The sequence below is a fragment of the Capra hircus genome, chromosome 23 (assembly GCF_001704415.2).
Source record: "Capra hircus breed San Clemente chromosome 23, ASM170441v1, whole genome shotgun sequence".
In the NCBI taxonomy this organism is placed as follows: domain Eukaryota; kingdom Metazoa; phylum Chordata; class Mammalia; order Artiodactyla; family Bovidae; genus Capra; species Capra hircus.
Window position 1 is genome coordinate 19,214,629 of NC_030830.1, and position 26,350 is coordinate 19,240,978.

At 39.6% G+C, this 26,350-nt stretch overlaps 2 protein-coding genes and 1 pseudogene across 2 annotated transcripts; 2 read left to right on the plus strand and 1 right to left on the minus strand.

Moving 5' to 3' along the window:
- On the plus strand, positions 4,489-7,623 carry LOC102176654 (annotated as a pseudogene).
- On the plus strand, positions 12,356-13,300 carry LOC102176376 (putative olfactory receptor 2B8). The gene has a single exon (XM_005696802.2). The coding sequence runs from the start codon at positions 12,356-12,358 to the stop codon at positions 13,298-13,300; it is 945 nt and encodes a 314-aa protein (XP_005696859.2).
- Positions 22,479-23,417, minus strand: LOC102174788 (putative olfactory receptor 2B8). Its single transcript, XM_005696716.2, has one exon. It carries the CDS (start codon positions 23,415-23,417, stop codon positions 22,479-22,481), a length of 939 nt encoding a protein of 312 aa, XP_005696773.2.

Consider the following 26,350-nt stretch of genomic DNA (forward strand, 5'->3'; position numbering starts at 1 on the left):
AACAGAGCAGACAAATGTGTTAAGCAAGGATGTGATCTCAAATGGAATACATGAACATGATCCCATAGAAAGCTGGAAAAGGACTCTCCAAATAGAGCTATCTGCTGATAAAAATATTCTGCTTCACTTACACAATCAGTGCTAGCCACATGCTGCTATCTGAGCCTTTCAAGTGGGGCAGATAAAGAACTGAATTTTAAATTTAATTTTAATTCAGGTAAATTTAAATACCTACTTATTTAGATGTGACTAGTTACTACTGTACAGAATAACAAGCTGTGGAGCATGCATTGTATCAGATTTAGTTCCACCTTGACAAAAAGGCAGCCTTTTATAAATCTCACCAGTCTGTCATTGACTACAAGCTGCCCCAACCACATTCGGAACTTTTGGCAATGTGGCTCCATTCAACTGATGGCTATTTTTTAAAGAAGGAAAGGGCTGAGAAGCTGTCAATCAATACTCATGACAAATATGGTGTGAATCAGTGCAGCAGCCGGCAGAAAATATCTGAGCTGGACATTGAAAACATTCATAAAAAATGAGACTCCATTCATACAAAACAAGAGTCCATTCATACAAAATGTAGTCCATTCATAAGTGTGTGCAAGAATGGAAGGACAGTCACAGTCATATTACACATCACCTTGTCATTTGCCTAATTCACCAATAAATTAAACATTCAGATCACCTTTTCTGACCCACGTTTCTCCTCTCAAATTGGTGTTCTCCTCAATGGAAGAATGATCATTTTTCATTAACAGAAATACAAAACTGCATTGACCCAATAACCACAAAATGAACCTTCATTGTTGTAATTATCAAGTTAGCATCTGGAAGATTACATATGTTCATTTCTTTGAGAAAATGAACATTTAAAAACTACAGATATTGACAGTACACTTTAAGAAACATTCTGTAATTTCACAGAAATATGAGCTGAGGAAAAAATGAAAGTGTACAGTCTAACATTTTCACATTCATATATATGCTATTATCCAATTACTGAAGGACATGTTTTATGACAGCCAAATATCCTGAATTTAAATTGCTCCAGATATCCATACTGAGCCATAATGAATACACTACAATAGGATGAAATGTCTAGGAACACAAAGTTGGCTTCCACAAGGAAGACTTAGTTTGGTTTTTTAATTTGGTGAATTTCTACAGGAGTTTCTGGTTTGTTTGTTGTTTGTTTGTTTGTTTTGCCAACTGACATGTATGTTACTCAATTTAGCCTTTAAAGAACACTTGCAACTGAAAACAAACTAACTTATCAATTCTTAAAGTCCACAGAGATCGAGTTCCTGTCCTCTCAATCTTATTCCCCTCATGTGAGTGTCCTAAGCTCATTCCCTATCTCATTTCCAGTTCCTGCTTTTAATACAGTACTGGGCAATGGAACCTGAGTATGTAGACTAAGGATGCAGGTTGCATGCATTGAGTACATAAGCTGACTCTACCAGCATTGGAATATCCTTAAGTTTTCCCTAAGCAAGATGCTTTCTCTTGATAACTTCAAATACCTTCACAGGGTACTGAAGATCAGCATTGTGTCTAGCTGGTAGGATGACATAGGAAGGCAATTTCAAACTCTCAGGATTCCTTCTGAATATAATGTCTTGGCTCTATGATGGAGAGCTCATTATGAAAACATGAGATTGGTATGAACCTGCAGTATAATGGTCTGGTGAAACAGTTTACCTGACTGAAGTCTCTGAGGAATGTTTGTCCTGTACCATTAATTAGCTGATGTCACCTAGCTGCCCAGAGACAACAATCCTCAGGGAAAATGAATATCAAGGAGAATGCAAAAGGATACCTAATCTACCTCTTTTATAATTTCTTATAATTGACAGAGGTCAGATAATTCCCTTGACTTCTCAGTTACCTTAACTCTCCTCTTTTAATGATTTAGATATTTTACTAAACGCTTGATATTTTTTCATACAATTGCAAAAAAATTATCCATATATAAATAAGAATGCATTCAGTTACTTAATTTTAAATGTAAATTAATTTTTATCTAATATTCATAACCAACTTTTAATAGATAACAGAGTTACGAATTCACTTCAGTTCAATTCAGTCGCTCAGTCGTGTTCAACTCCTTGTGACCCCATGAACCACAGCACACCAGGCCTCCCTGTCCATCATGAACTTCTGTCATCCCCTTCTCCTCCTGCTTTCAATCTTTCTCAGCATCAGGGTCTTTTCAAATGAGTCAGCTCTTCGCATCAGGTGGCCAAAATATTGGAGCTTCAACTTCAACATCAGTCCTTCCAATGTAACACCCAGGACTGATTTCCTTTAGGGTGGACTGGTTGGATCTCCTTGCAGTCCAAGGGACTCTCATGAATCTTCTCCAACACCACAATTCAAAAGCATCAATTCTTTGGCGCTCAGCTTTCTTTATAGTCCAACTATCACATCCATACATGACTACTGGAAAAACCGTAGCCTTGACTAGACGGACCTTTGTTGACAAAATAATGTCTCTGCTTTTAATATGCTCTCTGGGTTGGTCATAACTTTACTTCCAAGGAGTAAGCATCTTTTAACCAATTAGGCTGCTGCTAAGTAGCTTCAGTCGTGTCTGACTCTATGTGACCCCATAGACTGCAGCCCACCAGGCTCCCCTGTCCCTGGTATTCTCCAGGCAAGAACACTGGAATTAGGCGGTGTCTACCTAATCTTTAAGGTAAATATATTAAAGGTCAACCACCACATTTTACTCCCAAACTGCTAATATGGCTAAGGAAAACTACCTGTCCTCTATGATGTTGTTCAATTTCTATCTGAAAGTTGTAATGATTTACATAAGCAAACAGGAAAATTATTGATTTCTTAAATGGAACTCCCATGGTTTGTTTAAATTCAACTCATCTTTGCATTTATTTCCACATGATTGAGTTAAACAAGATAGCTATAATTGTTAAAGTAAATTGAAAGAAACTTGATGGGTATTGTGTGTTTTGAAGTTTGAATATAAATTAATTTCAGAACAACTTATACACTTGACTATACAGGCAAAAGGCAGGAACAATTAGCATCTGTCCATGGAAGGCATTGGTCCTAACCATCAAAGGCAGCTTCAAAAAATATACAATCTCTTTTCCCCACTAGAACATATTTTCTTTCAGAGTAATAGACAACTTCTAGCTAGTAGTACAAGCTATCTCAGGGAAAGCTATTTAGGTTTGAAGCATCTTGGTTTTTGTATGTCATTAGTCAGACAAGCATACAGATCTTCTTTAACTAATTTACATGCTATAGCCAAGCATTTCACATAGAACCATAAATTCCAGTTTTTTTAATAACATTCTACCCATGGGGAAAAATTATCTTTTCCTTAAAATACTCTTAGAATTTTCTCAGTAATCTCTCTACTAGTTAAATTCTATGATAATATTTACTCAAATGTAAAGATTAGTACTGCATACAGTGTGCAGAGATGGAGGGAATTACAGACATGCAATTAACATTTCTTCCCATTTCCATCTTTTTGCTGTAAATATTAATTGGCATAATAATGTTGGATAATAATTTGACATTATCTAGAAATGCTTACTTGCAATTACATGCTTTTTTCCTATGCTATTTTGTAAAATTCTTGTTTTGTATTGGAATATAATAGACTGAAAGAATAATCTATTTATTTTTTAAGTGTACAAATGAGGACTCGTCAAAATAAAGAGCATTTGTCTGTTAAAGACTCTGTGAAGAGGATAATAAGATAAGCTACAAACTGGAAGAAAATAGTTTCAAGCTACTTATCTTACAAAACACTCATGTCTAGAATATACAAACAACTCACAAAACTCTACAATCAGAAAATAGCTCAATGAAAACACATTTCAGCAAATAACTCACCAATGCAAATATATGAATGGTAAATAAGCACATGTAAAGACGTTTAGCATCACTAACCTTCAGGAAAATGCAGATTAAGAACATGAAGAGATATCACTACCTACCTACTAGAACAACCAAGACAAAAAATATCAGAACAATACCAAATGTTGGCATCATTGTGGAAAAGCTGAATCACTCATATATTGCTAATCAGAATATAAAATGATATATCTGCTTTATAAAAGAGCTTGGATGTTTCTTTTAAAAACCAAATATACACTTGCCTTAGACCCAGTAATCATGCTCTTTGGCATTTATGACAGAGAAACAAAAATGTATTCCACACAAAAACCTGTGCACAATTATTTATAGCAGTTTTATCTGTAACAGCAAGAAGCTGAAAACAAATAAAATGTTCTGAACAAGTGCTGGCACATCAAAATATGAAATACTATTTGGCAATAAAAAAGGAATAAGCTACTAATACACACAACATCTCAAGGGTATTATGTTGAATGAAAATGTCTATCTTAATAGGTTAAATATTATATGATCCCATCTAAATCCCATCCACAAAAATGACAGAATAATAGAGATGGGGATCAAGATAGTTGTGCCCAGGAGTGAGTGATGGTCTATGGAGGGTGTAGGGGAGGGGAGAAAATGAGTGTGACTATAAAGTGGTATCCCAAAGAAGATGTGAGTGGTCAAGGGGTAATTCCATATTTTGATCATGATGATAGCTACAGGAATCTACATGAAAAAATTACATGGAACTCTATATATATACGTTGTACCAATGTTAGTTTCCGAGCTTTTAAATTGTATTATAGTTATAGAATATATAACCATTGGGAAAAAGGTCAAAGGTACCCAAGCCCTATCTATACTATCGTTAGACCTTTCTGTTAATCTGCAAGTATTTCAAAATAAACAGGTTTTTTTTAAAAGGTCTTGAACAGAACAAGAACTAGAGAATGAGAAAAAGAGGGACAGACAGAAACACAAGGCAAAACAAAAATGGCAATGAGAGAGACAAGGAGAGAGGAAGCTGTGCAAAAAACTAGAAGGTTTCTGTTCACTCATGACATAGGGGCTCCAGATCTCCCCTCCTCCCTTGGGCATACTGAATCTACAGTTTTACCCAAAACAACTCCTTTGAAAAGAAATGTAAGAACTAGCTGGGTGAAGCTATTCTTATTCACAGGAGGTGAATAAGAAAAACCCAAACTAAAATCAATTTCAATTCAATTCAGTCACTCAGTCGTGTCCAACTCCTTGCAACCCCATGAAGCACAGCACGCCAGGCCTCCCTGTCCATCACCAACTCCCAGAGTCCACCGAAACCCATGTCCACTGAGTCAGCAATGCCATCCAACCATCTCATCCTCTGTTATCCCCTTCTATCCTGCCTCAATCTTTCCCAACATCAGGGTCTTCTCAAATGAGTCAGTACTTCGCATCAGGTGGCCAAAGTTTTGGAGTTTCAGCTTCAACATTGGTCCTTCCAATGAACACCCAGGACTGATCTTTAGGATGAACTGGTTGGATCTCCTTGCAGTCCAAGGGACTCTCAAGAGTCTTCTTTAACATCACAGTTCAAGAGCATCAATTCTTCGGCACTCAGCTTTCTTTATAGTCCAACTCTCACATCTATACATGACCACTGGAAAAACCACATCCTTGACTAGATGGACCTTTGTTGACAAAGTAATGTCTCTACTTTTTAATATGCTATCTAGGTTGGTCATAACTTTCCTTCCATGGAGTATTGTCTTTTAATTTCATGGCTGCAATCACCACTGCCAATTTCTCCCTGAGAAACAAAGTGTTGCATGTCTGGGACCCTCAGTTTGAAGACTTACACTTGAGACATGGGCCTCCAAAACCCCTCTGAAAGTCAACGAAGTTTGTGTCCATGAAATCCATGAGGCTATAATTAACTAAGAAACAGGCTCACCCAGACTCACTGTGGCTGTCTCTCCAGGGCACAGCACACAGACACAGACTGAAACCTCCAGCTTGTCCCTGAAAGAAGCCTATTTCCTTACCTTAAAAGCTAAGACTTCTAACACATATCTAGGGGTCAACTGCAATCTTTGCCAAACACCTGAGAAGTCAACAGATGCCATCATCGTGCTTTCCCTCTGTCCCACCTCAGGTCACTGGTGTCTCTGTGAAAAGAATTTGTGCACATGTATGGCTGCCCAGGTTTTATGGCTGCTGCCAGAGGGCACACTCCTTGATCACCTGGTTCAGTGGCTTGCATTTTAGGGTCCAACAAGAGAGTAGCAAAAAAAAAAAAAAAAAACCAGCCTGGAACTGGCTACCTGCACCCATGCACCCAGGGCTCAATGTTGAGGGAACAGACAGAAACACCCATCTCCGTCTTCTCCTGAAAGAAGTATAATTGCATATTTGAAAAGTTATTGCCTCGGGTTCTGGTAGATCGCCTACGATGGCAACAATCACCTTGCCCTGAATGAGGACCTGTGCTACCGGACCACAGCGGATGCAGAGGCTGAGATCTCCAAGCTCAAGCTTGAGCAGGGCAATGCTGCAGGGAACAGTAGGAACTATCTGGAGGGGGACTGTGGAAGGTGGCTCCACAGACACCTAGAGAACGGGAAGGACACGCTGCTGCGCGCAGGTATGAGGGGCGCGGGGCCTCCCTGATCCCCGCTAGGGCTTGACCTGTCTTCCCACGAGGAGAAGAAAGTGAGGTCAATGTGGAAACAGGGCCCCAATTCCTGTCAGCAGAGGGAGGAATTCGCCCAGGTTTTCATATGCTGTACAAGAGAGTGACTCACCAGTGGCCCCACTTCTCTGAAGGACAATTAAGGAATCCAGTCTCTTTGGGGAAGAAGCAGGAACCCATCCGTGAGATAACTGGTCAGCGGTGCCCCTTCACCCTGGGTACCATCTTGTGAACCATGACTGTCTCTCAGGGCCAGGTCTCATCCTGAGAACGTGTTTGGAGGCCTGACTCCAGCTTTTCTGAGTCATTCAGCCTCCACCCAAGTCAGGACTATGACTCTGTATTCATTCCCTTACATAGTGCCTCCTACCTTGGCTCTCACCCTGACTCCAGAACTTTCCAAGGACTCGGGAACATGTCCAGACCTCCGAGTTCAGGCTGGTGTCTGGTGTTTGTGCTGCTTCTTTTCAAACCCGCTGTCCTGTTTATTCTCAGGATGGTCACAGGATGCTGCTTCAGGGACCCATGGAGGTAACACTAAGTGGGAATTTTCTGATTCATCCTCCACAGACCCTCCAAAGACACATGTGACCCAGCGCCCCATCTCTGACTGTGAGGTCCCTCTGAGGTACTGGGCCGTGGGCTTCTACCCTGAAGAGATTTCACTGACCTGGCAGCGTGACACGGAGGACCAGACCCAGGACATGGCGCTTGTAGAGCCCAGCCTTCAGGGAATGGAACGTTCCAGAACTGGGTGGCCCCAGTGGTCTGTTCTGGAGAGGAGCAGAGATACATGTGCAATATGCACTGCAAAGGGCTTCAGGAGACTCTCACCCTGAGATGGGGTAAGGAGGAGGCTGGGGTGGAGCTTCTTCTCAGATAAAGCTGGAGCCTTTCTGGACCCTGTCAGCAAGGTCAGGACTCAAAACTGAAGTCTGGGCCCCTTCTCTTTCTCCACAGTACCTTCTCGGCCCTCTGTCTCCAACACAGACATCATTGTTAGTCTGGTTCTACTTGTGGTCATTGGAGTTGTGGTAACTGGAGAGGTGGACTATAAACAAAGCTGAGTGCCAAAGAATTGATGCTTTTGAGCTGTGGTGTTGGAGGAGACTCTTAAGACTCCTTGGACTGCAAGGAGATCCCACAAGTCCAATAAAGAAAATCAGTCCTGAATATTCATTGGAAGATCTGATGCTGAACATGAAACTCCAATACTTTGGCCACCTGATGCGAAGAACTGACTCATTTGAAAAGACCCTGATACTGGGAAAGATTGATGCAGGAGGAGAAGGGGACAACAGAGCATGAGATGATTGGATGGCATCACTGACTCAGTGAATATGAATTTGAGTAAACTTAGGAGTTGGCAACAGACAGGGAGGCCTGGTGTGCTGCAGTCCCTGGGGTTGCAAAGAGCTGGACATGACTCAGCAACTGAACTGAACTGAATCAAATCTTTGATATTTGTTGTCTCCGGGCCTGTGGGGGGAAGGATTTTCTAATACCCTTTCTGAAAGCCTATTAACAACTTCCACATCTTATAATTCCCTGAATCTCCTGGAGAATTGTCTATCAGGTACATTATCCCCAGGGTTGATACTGGGAAACCCACATGGGGATAAGTAACTATTACTGGAGTTGAGGGAGACTGGGTTCCCAGAAGCTACAAAGAAGCTGTAAATTTCAATGTAAGGAAGTCCTGTGGTCACTCCAATTCTCACTAAGTCAGACATACCCTCCACAAGGATCATTCCATCTCTCATCCTTCTATATCTGGAGGTAAAGGAAACATTCTTTTATTTTTCCCATTATGCTGGAAGCTGACTTGGAAGCCAAAGGCTCTTTCCATTAGACACTTGCATCCTGATATGAGCATCTGGTAAGTACAATGACCTTTACCTGGTCAAGGCTGTTAAGAAATGAGTCAGCATTGAAGATGAGCACTGTGTGACCCTCTTCCTTTTTCGCAAATCTGCTTTTTCCTTCTCTCTCTGCAGGCAGGTTTCCTTTGTTTTTCAGCCCACACAGCATGAAGTGGCAGTAGCTTAAATTCTAAAGTTTCATATGTCCTCTACCCAAGAGCTAACCATACTTCACCTGGCCATCCCCCACCACCCTTCAAAGACCCCTGAGTGAAAGGGCAGAGTCTTTGATGAAAGGATGGAGATAATCACAAGGGCCACTTTTCCTTGCACATTTCTCTTTAAGTAGAAGAGAAAGATCTACACACTAGAAGTAGCTACCTTAAGGTAGAGAGCCCTTCTACACTTTAAGTGCAAAGTGGTAAAAGTCGTTGGCATTTTGGGACCCAGAAAACTCAGGGCTGCATCAACATTAGTCACATTGGCAGCTCTGAGACCACTGGTGCCCAACATAGCATCACTTTGTCAAAGCAGGCACTGCCAGAACAGTAGTGATGAGCAACTTAGATGAGAAGGGGAAGAAAATAGAGGGTTCTGCTCACCAGGAACAGAGTTCATGTGAGACCTTTCTGGGAACTCTAGATAGAAACAATGGCAAATAATAAAAGCAGAGATTTCTGTTTTGCTAGCCAGATGTAGAGCTGAGGGAAAGTCCAGAGAGAAGAAACCTCCCAAGAAGGACTTTTCATAATTTTCTTCCTTCTGCTTCTTGCAAAGCTCAGAGCCTCCCTTCCCCTCCATCTTTGCCCACTTGATATCCCATGGTGAAATGCTAAAGTCTCCACAGGTGTCAGAGAACACTTTTTCAGCAAACATTTCTGAATGTCCCCCTATGTGGCAAGAGCAATGCCAAGTGATATGATACAACTCCAGCCTGTGTTTCCTGAAACTGTATCAGCCCATAGGCCCAAGAGTGATAATAAACAACAGGCTGTTGATTTATCTACTTTTTTATTTACTATTTCAACCCCACCTAGGACTTCCCAGGTGGCTCAATGTTAAAGAATCCAATGCAGGAGACATGGGTTCAGTTCCTGGGTCAGAAGATCATCTGGAGAAGGAAATGGTGAACCCACTCCAGGATTCTTGCCTGGGAAATCCCATGGACAGAGGAGCCTGGCGGGTACAGTCCACAAGGTCACAAAAGAGTCAGACATGACTTAATGACTAAACAACAACAACAATCCGTGCAGTCTGGCCAAAATGAACTCTTTCTGGCAGTTCCCAGGAAGTTCTTGCATGAGCTCTGTGTTCTCTGGAGTTTAAAGCACCTGTGCCTCTCTCCACTTTGCCTATCTCAGTGTAGAATATCTCTCTCTTCCCTTGAGTTTCATTACTCAGTCACTGAAAAAATAGCCCAAGAGAGGCCCTCCACTATCTTTAGCTTCTGCTACCAGACTCTCTATCCCTTTGGCTAAGACACAAGACAGTGGGGCTGGGTGAAGAATCAGTAATAAAATCAGAGATGGTGTTGTCTGGCATCCTCTGGCATGCATCTCATTCTACCCCAAAATCAGTCTCTCTTCAGAGGCAAATAGAAGTCTACATTTATAAAACTGGATTTCCGTACACAAAGACAAATAAGATTCAGTCTGTGGGATCGCCAAAGTATCTTACAAGCACAAAAGGGTCTTGAAGCCAAAACAATAAATATATAAATGTCTATACTCAGAGATATTTGTATATACTATATTTATATAGCATATATTTTATATAATTATTACACATTTTATACATAATCTCAATGGCCATATAGCCTGGAAAAAAACCACTATGAAATAAACACTGAGGACATATATTTCTATCTGATATAAGAAAAAATTACCTAAGTCTTTAAGTATATTAATGTATTCATACAGTACATGTTGATTCAACTGCATTCAACTGCACGCATTACAATACATCTTGACTGTTTCCTGTATGTCACGCACTGTTCTACACATATAATGATTTTGTTTTAAAAAGACAAATTTCCTGATCTATAAATCTGTCATTATACTGAGGCAGATTAGAAAATAAATAAGAATTTTTTTTTAAGAAACAAAGAAAATTCTGGATAGTAATGAGTGATCTGAAGACGAAATGAAGGGCAATACAATAGACAATATCTTGAGGGGAGTATTAGTTGCGGTGGTCAGAGAATTTCAGAATGAGAAAAACCAGGTAGACATGAACATTTGGGTATTAATGTTGGGAAATTCTAAGGATGAGAGGGTTTCCCTGGTGGCTCAGTGAATAAGAATATGTCTGTCAGTGAAGAAGAGATGGGTTTGATTGTGATCTGGGAAGTTCCCACATGCCTCAGAGCAACGAAGCTCATGCACCACAACTACTGAGCCGGTGCTCTAGAGCCCAGGAACCACAACTATTGAGCCCACGCACCGCACCTAATTAAGACTGCATGCCCCAGACGTCATGCTCCACAAAAAGAGAAACCCATGCACTGCAAATGGAGAAAGTCCCAACACATCAATGAAGACCCACCACGGCCAACAATAAATGAAATGAATAAATTTTTATAAAATTCTAAAGATGGGAAATTGAGCATAGCAAGAGAAAATACTAGAGAGGCAAGAAAAGGATTATGAAGGCTCTTGTATGCCATAGTGAAGAATTTGGAATCTGAGTTGGAGGTGATTGAAAACCACTGGAAGTTTATGAGAAGGGAAGTGAGGCAATACTTTTAGGAAGGATAATTCTTTTCACAATATTCAAGAAGGCTATAACCCCTAAATTCCGTTTCTAAAACACTTACAGGTTTGAAACTTCTTACATATTATCACTTCTTTGGAAAATATTATTCTGTGACTCTGCTATACTAAACTCTTTTCCAAGCTATGGTACTATTATGAGATATTTCTCCTATTAATATTGCCTCATGGTTTGTGTGCGGTGTGTGTGTCTATGAAAGAGAGAGACAGACAGACAGACAGAGGTTGATTTCTAAAATGAGACCAGATGATTTTATGAAGAAGAGAATGATTAATGTGAGGTCTGAATTTATAGGAAGTGCACACGAAATGTTGAAACAGAGTATTTGCTCTATCATATTAAGCAATTTTAAAAGACATAAAAAGAAAACAAAACTCATTGATGTTTTGCTGAGTTTTCACTGAAAGTGGTAACAATGAGAGTTTCTGAGGCTTAGTCCCTCTGGAACATACAGTATGGACAGTGAATTCTAAATCACTTCCAATAAAAGTTTTCCAATCAATAGACGTGATTACAGACTCCATATCAAAGGTTCCATGACTTTACTTTTTAAAATATATTGTTCCCATTTGAATAAAATTGTTCATCGTAAATTTTATTATCTGTGCATTTTCAGAAAGAAATATTTTTCTCTACACAAAGCAGAAGCAAAAAAGCCAGTCTAAATATTTCAATCGTCCAGGGAAGGACTAAGGCAGTACATATTTGTAACCTATTTCAAACATCTAGATTTAACTTTTGAGAAACTTTTCCATTATCTTTGTAGTTTATACATCATAAAGACAGTATCCCCAGCAGTTAAGAACTCATATTTTAGAGTCTGTTGGAATCCTGCCTCTGTGATTTACTAAGTACCTCACTCTGATAAAATCACTGCACCTCTTTAACCCTCAGTTCCTTCATATATTTAGCAGAAATCATGACAATGCCAAGCTCACAGAGTTGTTGTGACAAATTGAATAGAAACTGCTTCGGTCAGTGCCTGAAACACAGAAGATACTCTTACCTAGTAACTCTCTAGCACCCCCTTTGTTTGTCAACAAAAGAGTAACTATGAAAATGCCTCAAGCTTCCTCACAAACTCTACTTCCTCAGGGGGAAAGACGTGGGCTAAACAAGCAGCTTAACAGTATGGAGTTCTCTTAACTCCAACAAGCAGAGTACAATGGAAAGAGCTAACGACAGCGCCTTCTCTGGGTTCATTCTCCTGGGCTTCTCCAACCAGCCCCAGCTGGAAACGGCTCTCTTTGTGGTCATCCTGATCATCTACTTCTTGAGCTGCTTAGGCAATGGCGCCATTATACTCTTGTCAACGATAGATCCTCACCTCCACACCCCTATGTACTTCTTCCTCTCCAATCTCTCGTTTATGGATCTCTGTTTGACTACTTGCACTGTCCCTCAGACCCTGGCCAACTTTAAGGGGAAGGACAAGACCATCACCTATGGCGGCTGTGTGACCCAGCTCTTCATTGCCTTGGGACTTGGGGGAGTAGAGTGTGTCCTCCTGTCTGTCATGGCCTATGACCGGTATGTAGCCGTGTGCCGTCCCCTCCACTACATGGTGATCGTGCATCCCCAGCTTTGCTTGCAGCTGGTTGTAACTGCTTGGCTTACGGGCTTTGGCAATTCTGTAGTCCAGACAGCACTGACCATGACTCTTCCCCTCTGCGGTAAAAACCAAGTGGACCATTTCTTCTGTGAAGTTCCAGTGATGCTGAAACTGGCCTGCACCAACACCTCTGTCAATGAGACTGAAGTCTTCACTGTCAGTACCTTCTTCTTGGTTGTGCCCCTGTCACTCATCTTGGTATCCTACGGTCACATTACCCGTGCAGTCTTGAAGATAAAGTCGGCCCAAGGGAGACAGAAGGCTTTTGGAACCTGTGGTTCTCACCTAATGGTAGTGATTATTTTTTTTGGGACGCTCATCTCCATGTACCTTCAGCCTCCTTCCAGCTATTCACAGGATGTGAACAAAAGCATTGCACTCTTCTATACTCTGGTGACTCCCCTGCTTAATCCCCTGATTTACACTTTGAGAAACAAGGAAGTCAAAGGGGCACTAAGGAGACAAATGAGGAGAATCCTAGACTTGAGACAGAGTTAAAGCAGCACTTGCAGGCCCAGGAAGTTCTGCATAGGAACACTTCTGAGTGACTAAACACTAGTTAAGGTAAACCAACACATCCTTATAAAGCACCAACCATGTGCAAGACAGTGTTCTAGGTACTTGAGATGTATCAGTGAGACAGAGGCTAAACCATTGAGCTAAACCTTTGCTAGGGACAATATATGTTAAATAAGATATTCTAAAAATAAACTATGGTATATCATGTATTACATAGTAATGGGAATGAAGAATAATTACACATTCAAAAACATGAATGATTCTTACAAACATGACTTACAGTGAGCAAACTAGATACAAAATAATTCCTATTGTATAATGCCATTTACATAAAATTCATCCCAGGCACAACAAATCTCTGGTATTGAAAGTCAGAACAGTGGTTCTGCTGGGGACTGGGAGTTCTCTCTAGGAAGATATGTGGGGGAGGGGCATTCTGGAGTTCTGGTCAGGTTGTGATGCTTGATCTGGATGTTGGTGATATAAAGTATTCAATCTGTGAAAATTCATCAAACCTGAAACTTGCAAGTACTTGCACTTTTTGTATGGATGCTGGACTTCAAATCATTTACTTATTAAAAGTATTAAATAAACCAGATATTAGCAGAATACTTTGATTCTAAATGATCACACTAAGTATTTTTGTTACTTTCACATAAAATTTGAGTTTATCTTCTCAGTGATCTAAGTTTCTTCTACCCATTGACCATCTTTAATAGATTTAAAGTGTTTAGATATTAGCAATTTGGAGCCAACTCAGATGAACCCTGTCTTGAAGATTTCAATTTAATGAAGATCTCAATTCAAGATCATGTGTCTTGTGAATCTCCCTGGTCTCTTCATTCCATGTAGAAACTTAGTGACCAGGTCTTGAGACAAAAATCATAGTGATAATTTTCAGATGAAAATTCTACTACTGGGTATTATATTGCCTTGAATTAAATTTATCTTGACTGAAAAAGACGTATATTGTGTATATTTCTATATTTCTATTTGTATAATGTAACATACAAAAATGCATAATTTACTAGTAGCCAAAAATATTTTCATTTACCAGAGAGTTTAATACTTTTCAGTATTTAATAGCATATGATAAAAGGGCAGATACTGAAGGGAATTTATAAAACAATATAAAAAACAGAAATAATTGTCTGGTAAGTTCAATGTGCCTTTGTACTAATATGTTCTTCTTAAATTTTTCTTATTTAATAATGGTAACTTGGATGGTTTTTCAGGTATTATTCTACTAATGAAACAATACAACAAGGATTTTTCTTTATTTAAGTGAAAATAGATTGCTGAATTGTTGAGGTCTGTACTATGCTTATCTCTGCTAGTACTGAATATGCATGATTTCTGATTATATTTTTTGTAATACAGAAGATACGATTTTCTTATATCAACCTCTTGGAGTTTTCTTTCAAACCATCACAGCTAGCCTCACTGATAACATAATCATTTTCTGGCACAAAAGTTCCATACTCTATAATCATCTAGATGCTTACATTTTTCCTTTTCAGCAAATAAATGCTGAAAATATATCATTTCATTCAAAGTGGCCATTTGTGAATTTCATTTCCCAATAAGGTGCATTAGGTTTCACCTGACCAAAGTTCCCACTGCAAGTACAGTCACTCCTCCTTAGCCACAGACTCAGCCAAACATGGATCCACTTGATCTGTCATTCCTCATAAAGGATTTGAACATCCAGTTTTTCTGGTATAAGAGTGGGTGGGAGGAAGTGCCTGAAACAACCCCTGGCCAATACTGATGAACAATTGTACTTGGAAAGGCCAAATTAATTTTGGCAACCACATTTCTGAAACCATTAGAAAGTTGTGAAAGTGATGAGAATGATGTAGACATGAATAACAGAAAAAACCGAACACTTCTGAGGTGAGCTGAGGGAAACTGCCTTTTTTTTTCCTCATAGAGCATTTGATGACCTTGAGTGTGAGATGAGGATTCAGCATGGCCCATAGAGAGGGACTTTGCCATGAAAACATGAAAAGCCAAACACTCATGTAAGGCTAGAGTGACAAGCTGAAAACTTAGAGAGACTTAACTATGTGGCCAGATGTTTCCAGTGGACATTTCTATTTCCAGTGGACTCCCTGGGAAGCCAGAAAGCCAGAGAAAAGTTTCAAAAGTATGGAATAATCTATCCTGCAACTCCATTGTGCTTCAGTTCATTTCGGTTCAGTCACTTAGTCGTGTCTGACTCTTTGCGACACCATGAATTGCAGCACGCCACGCCTCCCTGTCCATCACCAACTCCCAGAGTTCACTCAAACTCACTGTCCATTGAGTCAGTGATGTCATCCAGCCATCTCATCCTCTGTCATCCCCTTCTCCTCCTGCCCCCCAATCCTTCCCAGCAGCAGAGTCTTTTCCAATGAGTCAACTCTTTGCATGGGCTGGCCTAAGTACTGGAGGTTCAGCTTTAGCATCATTCCTTCCAAAGAACACCCAGGACTGATATCCTTCAGAATGGACTGGTTGGATCTCCTTGCAGTCCAAGGGACTCTCAAGAGTCTTCTCCAATACCACAGTTCAAAAGAATCAATTCTTCGGCGCTCAGCTTTCTTCACAGTCCAACTCTCACATCCATACATGACCACTGGAAAAACCATAGCCTTGACTAGACGGACCTTAGTTGGCAAAGTAATGTCTCTGCTTTTCAATGCGCTATCTAGGTTGGTCATAACTTTCCTTTCAAGGAGTAAGTGTCTTTTAATTTCATGGCTGCAATCACCATCTGCAGTGATTTTGAAACCCAAAAAAATAAAGTCCAACATCGTTTCCACTGTTTCCCCATCTATTTGCCATGAAGTGATGGGACCAGATGCCATGATCTTCGTTTTCTAAATGTTGAGCTTTAAGCCAACTTTTTCACTCTCACTTCCACTTTCATCAAGAGGCTTTTTATTTCCTCTTCACCTTCTGCCGTAAGGGTGGTGTCATCTACATGTCTGAGGTTATTGGTATTTCTCCCAACAATCTTGATTCCAGCTTGTGCTTCTTCCAGCCCAGTGTTTCTCATGATGTACTCTGCATATAAGTTAAATAAGCAGAGTGACATATACAGCCTTCATGTACTCCTTTTCCTATTTGGAACCAGTCTGTTGTTAAAAACTCACTAGTGTAAGGGGTCGTTTCTCTAACACATAGTCCTCTTCGGTAAGGCAGTTGCCAAATTTTGAAACTTCATGAAGCAGGGGCTAAATAGCTAATCTAGATGTCTTTGAGGGGCAGAACTTAATCTGCAACAGTCTTTCAAGGCTGAGATAATAAGACTCCTGAGACTTTCTGTCGAAACCCAGGAGAAGATTGTATCTCTTGTACCTCTAGAAGAGAACAAGATAAAGGCTGACTAAAATAAGAACCTACTGTACAGCAGAGGAAACTATAGCCAATATTTGTAACTATTTTTGTCCCCAATAAAGGTTAAGAATCTGAAAAACAATATATATACACACACACACATTGTGATCATCATTTCATGATGTATGTAACTCAAATCACTACTCTATATATCTCAAACTTATGCAATACTGTATATAAGACATGAAGTCATAAAACTTCTGGAAGAAAATAGTATTCTTCAATGAGGTGGAAGAAAGTAAAGGAATAGCTATCATTAAAAAGATAAAAGATAACAACAGTTGGTGAAGTTGTAAAAGGAACACCTATGTACTGTTGATGGGAATGTAAGTTGGTAACCCACTATGAAAAATAATATGAAGATACCAAAAAAACTAAAGATAGAACTTCCATGTTATCCAGCAATCCAAATTCTAGGTACACCAAATAAAATGAAATCACTATCTGCACTCTCATATTCAATGGCCTCATTTTTCACATTAGACAATATACAGAAAAAACATAGGTGATCAAAGAGGTGAATGACTAAAGAAAAAGTTCTATGCATATCCAAAGGAATATTATCATTAATGAGAAGGAATGAAATATTGCCCTTTGCAATAACATGGATGGACCTTGACAGCATTATGCTCAGTGAAATGTCAGAAGAGAAAGACAAATACTGTATGATCTTACATACATATGGCATCAGAAAAACTGAACTTGTTACAAACAGTGGATAGAATGGTGGTTACCAGGGCTAAAGTGTTAGAAGAATGGGGAGATATTGGCAAAAAGGTACAAACTTCCAGCCAAAAATTAGTTTCTGAGGAGTCAAAAAAATAAACTTTTTCCAATTTTTTAAGGGGAATAAATATTTGACAAGATAAAGATCACAGCTAACACTAAATAGTAATCACTTTACCATATATAGGTATATCAAATCACACTTTGTACTCTCTAAACTTGCTCAATTTGTATCTCATAAGACATGGAACAAAATAAATGAAAATAAGAGTTATTATTCATTTCTTTCATCCTACTTATTTTTTCTCTCCTAGGTCAGATTTTCACTATTGTTTAAGACCAAAATTTCTACATAGTTAATAAAGGAAAATACTCTAACTTTATCTTTGTACAAAGACTGCCTTCTCTTTGTGATCCCAATATATATCCAGAGCCTGAAGGAATGGCACTTCTAAAAGTTTAACATTTTGTGTATCCATCATAACAGCAAAAGGAGCATGCTCTCTTCCATGAAGCTACTTAGTGCAGCAAATTCTATCAGTTTTCTTTTTAATGTGACTTGCAAGAATAAAATATTACCACATTGACTTGTGTGTATTTGTCCTTATCTCTGAGAACTGAAATTACACCATATATAAACCTGTATCTTCTAAGTGACATAAGCTAAAGAAAACATTTCCTTCTACTGTTCATCCTCAGGAAAGAGTTAAGAGATCGATCTAAAAGTGGTTGCATAGACAGTGCGTGTTTGTGGATGTGTACATCCGGCTGTGTGTAATAACATAGTAATCTGTGTTATTTAAAACCAAATAGAAACCAAAATAGAACATGCTGGGGAGGAATATGAGGAGAAATATTCTTCAGGAAGTACTGGAGGCTTTTTCCAAGATGGGGAGTAAACTCAGAGAGAGGTTGATCTCATGATAAAAATGACACATTGATGGCTATGGTGCTCACTTTGTTTATATTAAACCAAACAGAATTCTCATTGAGTGGATGCATCATTAGGAAACTTTCCAAAGAGAATCTTGGGAGACTATTTAACAATCATCAAATGCATGAAATAAGGACTGAAGAATATTTAGTAAGCACTACTTATGACCGGCTAACACACAATCAGGACTGGGCTCCTGAGAAAGATTTTGACAACTAACAGTGACATTCCATTGATCATGAGTATCCCCAATAACCTAATCAATGGAAATGCCTAGGATGCTTCAGTGAGACTAAAGCCACAGGTATGGCAACAATTTCCTTGTGGCTCAGAGGGTAAAATATCTGCTTGCAATGGTTCAACCCCCAAGAAAGATCCCTGGGTCAGGAAGATCCCCTGAAGAAGGAAATGGCATCCCACTCCAGTATTCTTGCCAGGGGAATGCTATGAAAAGAGGAGCCTCATGGGCTACAGTCCACCTGGTCACAGAGTTAGACACGATGGAGCGACTTTCACTTATCACAACTGAAGAGTTTCACTCTCAAAAGAGCTTAAAATTACCCTCAGATGGTCACCTAATTAGAAGAAATTGCAGCTTCTAAAGTCATTGTGGATTTAATTCACTACAAAATGGTTAAAGAATCCACCAAACAATATAAATCAGTAGAATAGATTGTTTAAAAAGAGCATGAATACCCACTCCCTACAGCTGCCTCAGGGACACCTTCCCCTGAACCCTCTGATTCAAGAGACATACAACTTCTCATTTCTGCATTTACACAGAGCACCCCTTCCCAGGAAACCACGTCCACAACACATTTCTATACACTGTGGTTCCGAGTCTGCCATATCAAGTTTGAACTATGCTGTAATACTGAAAAGATGGAAGAAGCTCTCAGTCATAATACAAACAGGCATCAGAAAAGAGCACACCTAGAGGAAAGAGCTGACAGACAACTATAATCTGTTCTTCCATCCTCAGTGACCCTGGTTAGAGCAGAACCCTGGGCAAACAGTTAACACTGAAATCTACTGACTAGGAGATAAATGAGGATATTACAGGGGTCACTATATGCTGATTACCATTCTACTAATGTTTTTAGCAGGGTGGATAGGGTCTGTTTAGAATGTGATAAACATACAGTATACAGACTACAGTTATTCTAATGAATAAAAGTCCTAAAAGCCAGAATACGACTACAAAGGTGAGGACACATATCAGGTGAGAAATTCTCAAGCCTTCCTTTGCTGACTTGTATGATACAAGTTAAACAAGTGAGAGTCCCTCATTGATTTTATATATTCCATGTTAAAAACCTAAGTTCAGGAAGCAGTGTCTGGCTGGTTTGGGGCCTCGCAGACATCGCACATGTTGTTGCTCTTGTTTTGTATTATTTTCTAATTGTTAGTCAATCTGGTGCTGGTTTCATAGGAGTCTGACTGACACTTCAGGCTTCCAAGGTGACACATTACCTGAGCACACTGTGTTCACCTTGTGTTCCTCAGAAGGCAAAAATGATGAAAGATTATGACTTGCTCTTGGGTGTATTCACAGTTCTGAACTCCAGATGGGATCAAATAATTTAGCCAAGGCCTGGATACACCCACTGCAGCCATTTCACAGATATTAAGAATTCAAAAGGAGGGAATTCTTTACCGTTCCAGAGCATAGGCTCCATGTGTCTACTGCAGGGGCCATGGGTTCAATCCCTGTTCTGGGAACTAAAGAGGGACAGCTTGAAAAGGCAGGTATCATTTGAAAAATTTACAAAACAGAACTCAACTTTGGTTATGTGGTATCTTTTAAGTGTTTTTATTTTAATTATTTTACCTTGAGATCTAGATACCTTTATTATCTGTAATTTATTCTAAAGTAATATACACATCCAAATGACACTCAGGCACTTGCTTAAAACAAATAAATCTGGTTGTTTGTTTTTTTGTTTGTGTGGCAGTCCTTAGGACCAGACAAGTAGCTGCTCATTCAAGAAAATGGGCTTTGTGACGTCATGTGACCTTGAGGGTTTCTGCACCAAAGAAAGTATCGTTGAGGGATTTGTAAGTGACTCTTTGGGCATAACTATCAAGACCTGATTGAGTAAAAAGAGAGGGGGAAATTTCTCACCATTCAGAGTACACAGCACTCCAAACTGCTTTTAATCACGTATTATTCAGCATTATTGTGGGGTCAAAATACTTGGTTTCACAAGTGTTTAATTCAAGGGTGAAGAGTGTGGTGCTGTTAGGAATATAGATAAAATGTTGACCCTGTATATAATTTACCCACACTGCCATGTCCAGCTTGCAAGACCACTTCTCAGGCAAACTGGCTGGAAGGGTTCAAAACAGGAGGATGCTTAGCTGCTAGGATAGGGAACTGTGTGATAGTTGTCATGCTTTTGTCTCCACTAAGAGACACAAATGCATTTACTTGCCCTGTGGTGCATGCTGGGGAAATCTACCCAAAAATTATAAATATTTCTTTGATGATAGCACAGTCAAAGCTCTAACCTCCAGAGAAAAACACACTGTTCATGACATTTAACTGACACAAACAGAATCTATACCTGAAAATAAATTTATACTGTAAACTGAGCTTGAGTGGGGATCTAAGACCTAGAATGGCAGATTAATTTTTTCTGGAATGTTTGTTTTGTTACTCACAATTCAGAACTCTGTGACAGTTATTTCACAATTAGACAGCTACTACTAAAGCTTAGGCACATATTTTTTAAATTAATAGACACAATATTTGTTTTTTCAATTTCCTTCTGATGAGTCTGAGGACCTCTCCACCAAACATGGGATTTTCTGGGAATCAGAGGCCATTTTCAATATTCACTAAATTCAAATTTCACGGGGCTTTTAGCAGAGGAGAGATTCTAAGGTCTTAATCAACTGATGCCTAAATCAAAGAGTTTATAAAACGGCATGATGAGAATAAGCTAAATATATTTTACCCTTTGAAACTTTTGCTGCATCACAGGAGGTAAAATGTGTAGAATAGGCAGTAGAACTTGGGTCATATGTTGCTCAGATATAATGCCCTCGAAATTTCCTCATTTAAAAATCTTATTTTAGAGAGGAACTAGGTGGTCCACAAAATTAAAATAACCAACTTTGTACCTCACATCGGTGTTTTTCTCCTGCTGTGAACAAAAATGCACGTAAGAACTACCTGGTGTTCCTACTAATGAAGGGCTACCAGTGTCACAGCCAGCAGTGCATCGTGCCCTTCGCTCAGTGAGTCCTAGGGTGGCCTTCTCTGAAATGATCCTAACAATATGGCTGCTGCGCTGCTGAGGTTACAGTTGCACCTGATGTCTGAATGGCTTTACCGGGATTAATGCAGCAAGATTGTCTTTGAGATTCAACTTTGTTTTCCCCACAAGCGCTCCACCTACATCAGTGAAAAACGTCTGATCAAATCATCAAACCATGGAGTTTTAGTAGAGCCATGATCCAAATAAAAGAATGAATGGTATCTTCTAGTAACTCCTAGAAAATATTATTAATAATATTCCTTACAGTGTTTCAGTGGTTTTATGTTCTTATTTTGGCTTCATGTAATATAAACACGTCTTTTTGCAAATAGATGTGAACAATGTACCCAAAGTGAAGTGAAGTCGCTCAGCCATGTCCGACTCTTTGCGACCCCATGGACTGTAATCTATCAGGCTCCTCTGTCCACGGGATTTTCCAGGCAATAGTACTGGAGTGGATTGCCATTTCCTTCTCCAGCGGATCTTCCCGGCCCAGGGATTGAACCCAGATCTCTGGCATTGTAGACAGACGCTTTACTGTCTGAGCCACCAGGGAAGTCCTCCAATGTACCCATTTGCACTCCCAATGTACCCAAATGGGAGTGCAAATAAAAAATCCTTGGAGCTGGATTTTACTTTGTAGCAGTAACTACAAAGCAGATGCTGTCAGAACACTGAATCAGCATCTCTGGAAGTTGAAATGAATACAAAAACTTATTCATCGGGAATGAAGGAAACAAATTCCCTGCAGAGTTGCCAAAGGAAATTTTAGATAACTCATGGGGCATACATATATATCTGAATAGTTCTGCCATTCAAAGTCCTTCTATCAAACTGTCCTCCTCATCCATCATCTGGAGTCAGAGTCCTTCCAAAGCACCTTCTTCATCGCTCCCTTCAGATCCCTGTTCCTCAGCGTATATATGAGGGGGTTGGTCATGGGGATAATGACAGTGTAGAAGAGAGACATGAACTTGTCCTGATCCTGGGAGTCGCTGCTACTGGGCTGAAAATACACAGAGATGGCTGTGCCAAAGAACAGAGAGACCACCGTGAGGTGGGACCCACACGTGCCAAACGCTTTTCTCCGCCCTGCAGTGGACTTTATTCTTAACACGGCCCTGACAATCCGACCATAGGACAACATGATTAGTGAAACAGGTGTGAGAAGAACCATGACACTGCCAAAGAAGGTCATATACACATTCATAGTGGTATCAACACAGGCAAGTTTGAGAAATGGAGGGATCTCACAAAGGAAGTGGTCTAATTTATTTCTCCCACAAAGTGGTAAAAGGAAGATGAGCACTGTCTGCAACAAGGAATTGGCAAAACCAATGATCCATGAAGCAGAAGCCATCAGGGCACACAGACGGGGGTGCATGATTACTGTGTAGTGAAGGGGCCTGCAAACAGCTGCATAGCGGTCAAATGCCATAACTCCCAGGAGAATACACTCTGTACATCCCAAACCCAGAGAGATGAACATTTGAACTACACAACCACCAAAAGAGATGGATTTGTCTGCTCCACTGAGATTAACCAGGAACTGGGGAACGATGCTGGTGGTGTAGCACATATCCAAAAAGCTCAGGTTAGAGAGGAAAAAGTACATTGGGGTGTGAAGACGTGGGTCCAAGTAGGACAATGCAATGATGGTTGTGTTTCCCAGCAAAGTGAAGGTGTAAAAGATCAAAAGAATTGCCAAGAGGACGAGCTCAAGTTGAGGCCTGTCAGAGAAGCCTAGTAGGATAAACCCAGTGAAAGAACTTCCATTTCTCTGTTCCATTTTTTCCTAGCACAGGGCTCCTGTCAAAGCAAGCATTTAACAATTTATAAAAGCTATTTTCCAAAGAAGAGCAGGGTTAAAGAGGAAAATCTATCATGTTCAAAGGTATGGCCACACGATTTTATATATAACTATTTGAATAAATCATGTACCCATTGAAATTGATATATCTTAACTCAATTAGTTCTATGCTATTCACAAAAAGTTATATATTGATATTTAATACAAGAAAATAATAGAATACTAAGATCAAACAATGAACCTTGGCTTGCATCAATCATAGATATAACATGTCTTTCAGATTGAGATTAATAGGATTGAAGTACAATAATTATATATGTACATTTTAGAGAAATTGGAAGTAAGGAAAATCAAAGCAGAATGATTAGAAAGAGTAAGAAAGATGCAGACAGAGGGAGAAAGTTTATTTTAAATATGTATCTCATAATTCTACATAACTGTATGTGTACATATCTCACATGCAATTGAATAATACAAAAAAATCTCTAAAATGCATTCAGATATAGAATTTTATAAGCTAGAACATACTTATACAAAGGATTATATTACATTTGAAGTATCACTAAGAGTGCTGCATATAAACATTTTGGCAGAATTGTTGTCTCTCTATTCCTAATACATTATATTTGTGAATGCTATACCCCAATCTTTTTGTGTAGTAGTAAAAAACTGTCGAGAGTTTGAAAATATTACCATTCAATTATAGTGCTTAATGCTTGCCCTTGAGATAACTAAAATTACTACACCAATTTAACAAAAACTCCAAAACTTTATTCACTGTGCATAGTCAGTTCATGGGCTTTTCTGATGACTCACCAGTAAAGAACCTGCCTGCCAATGCAGGAGATACAGGAAATGTGGGCTCAGTCCCTGCATTGGGAAGATACACTGGAGAAGAAAATGGCAACCCACTCTAGTACAGAGAAACTGGTGGGCTACAGTCCATGGAGTTGTAAAGACTCAGACATGACTTAGTGACTAAACAAAAATAGTCAGTTCACAGCAGAAGTTCAAAACTCAATGATCATCACTTACCTCTTCTTTATGTTGATTTCATTTTCATGTATTACTAGCAACTAAAAGCCTGGAATTCCTAAAGAAATAAGATTATGCACTATCAACATTTTAATCAAGATAAATTTTTTTTAAGATATTCAATTGTGTAATCTGTGCACAAAGTGTAATGGTTTCAACACTCCGTATGATAAATAATTAGATAAATATATACAAACACAGATGCACTGCCAATGCAATGACAGGTCAAAGATAGGATGTAAAACTAAAAGTATTAATACTATGAGGGAAGATATAAAGAGAAGTACAATTTGGTATTATAAAAATCTAAGAACATCCATTTACATTAGGTTAATTTTACATATGCACCTTTCTGGGAGCTATCTTGAAACATTAAATTACATCAAACCAAATGCAACACCAGCCCTAAGGTTAGCTGATTACCATATTCATCACTATTACCATATTCATAACTATTTATTATTGCATAGACATGATTATTGGTATTCCCTGGTGGCTCAGATGGTAAAGAGTCTGCCTGCAATGCGGGAGACCTCAGTTTGATCCCTGGGTCGGTAAGATCCCCTGGAGAAGGAAATGGCAACCCACTCCAGTATTCTTGCCTGGAAAATCCCATGGACAGAGAAGCCTGGTGGGCTACAGTCCAAAGGGTCAAAAAGAGTTGGACACAACTGACCGACTTCACTTTCACTTTTTCATGATCATACATTAACTTAAGCAACATAAGAAAGTATATAATTCAGTTCTATTGCATTCAAATGATTAGGCACGTAGTGCATTTTTAATTCTTCTAAGGCTTTCAAAATTTGAATCTGAATTGGGTGTAGACCTGCTGCTGTGTGAAAGAAATTGATACACTATTGTCATAAAAGAAATGTAAACAAAAACTGAGTAAAGGAAAAAGTGTGAAAGTGTTACGCACTCAGTCATGTCCAACTCTTTGTGACCCCGTAGACTGTAGCCCGCCAGATTCCTCTTTCTTTGGGATTCTCCAAGCAAGAATACTGGAGTAGATTGCTGTGCACCCCTCCAGGGAATCTGCCTGGCCCAGGGATTGAATCCACATTTATACTCACATTTCTTTTGTCTCCTGCATTGGCAGGCAGGTTCTTCACCACTAGTGCCACCTGGGAAGCCCATTAATGAAGGAAAGGTGAAGGTGAAGGTGAAGTCGCTCAGTCGTGTCCAACTCTTTGCGACCCCATGGACTGTAATCTACTAGGCTTCTCCATCCATGGGATTCTCCAGGCAAGAATACTGGAATGGATAGCCATTTGCTTCTCCAGGGGATCTTCCCAACCCACGGATCAAACCCGGGTCTCCCGCATTGGAGGCCAATGCTTTAACCTCTGAGCCAGTAAGAGCCAAATGTACAAGCTGGATTTACAAAAGGCAGAGAAACCAGAGATCAAATTGCCAATATTAGTTGGATCATTAAAAAGCAAGGAAATTCCCCAAAAATTCTACTTCTGCTTCACTGACTACATTAAAGCCTTTGACTGTTGGACCACAGCAAACTGTGGAAAATTCTTAAAGAGATGGGAATACCAGACCACCTAACCTGTCTTCTGAGAAACCTGTATGCAGGTTTCATACAAGAAGCAACAGTTAGAACCAGACATGGAATATGGACTGGTTCAAAATTGGGAAAGGAGTACATCATGCCTCTGTATTGTTATCCTGCTTATTTAACTTATATACAGAGTACATCATGTGAAATGCCAGGCTGAATGGCTCACAAGCTGAAATCAAGACTGACTGGAGAAACACTGACCACCTCAGATACTCAGATGATACCGTCCTGATGGCAGAAAGTGAAGAGAAACTAAAGCGCCTCTTGATGAGAGTGAAAAAGCTGGCTTAAAACTTTACATTCA

Excerpts from the sequence above, each read along its gene's own strand:
- LOC102176376 (XM_005696802.2), top strand. The coding sequence starts at position 12,356 with ATGGAAAGAGCTAACGACAGCGCCTTCTCTGGGTTCATTCTCCTGGGC.
- LOC102174788 (XM_005696716.2), bottom strand. The coding sequence starts at position 23,417 with ATGGAACAGAGAAATGGAAGTTCTTTCACTGGGTTTATCCTACTAGGC.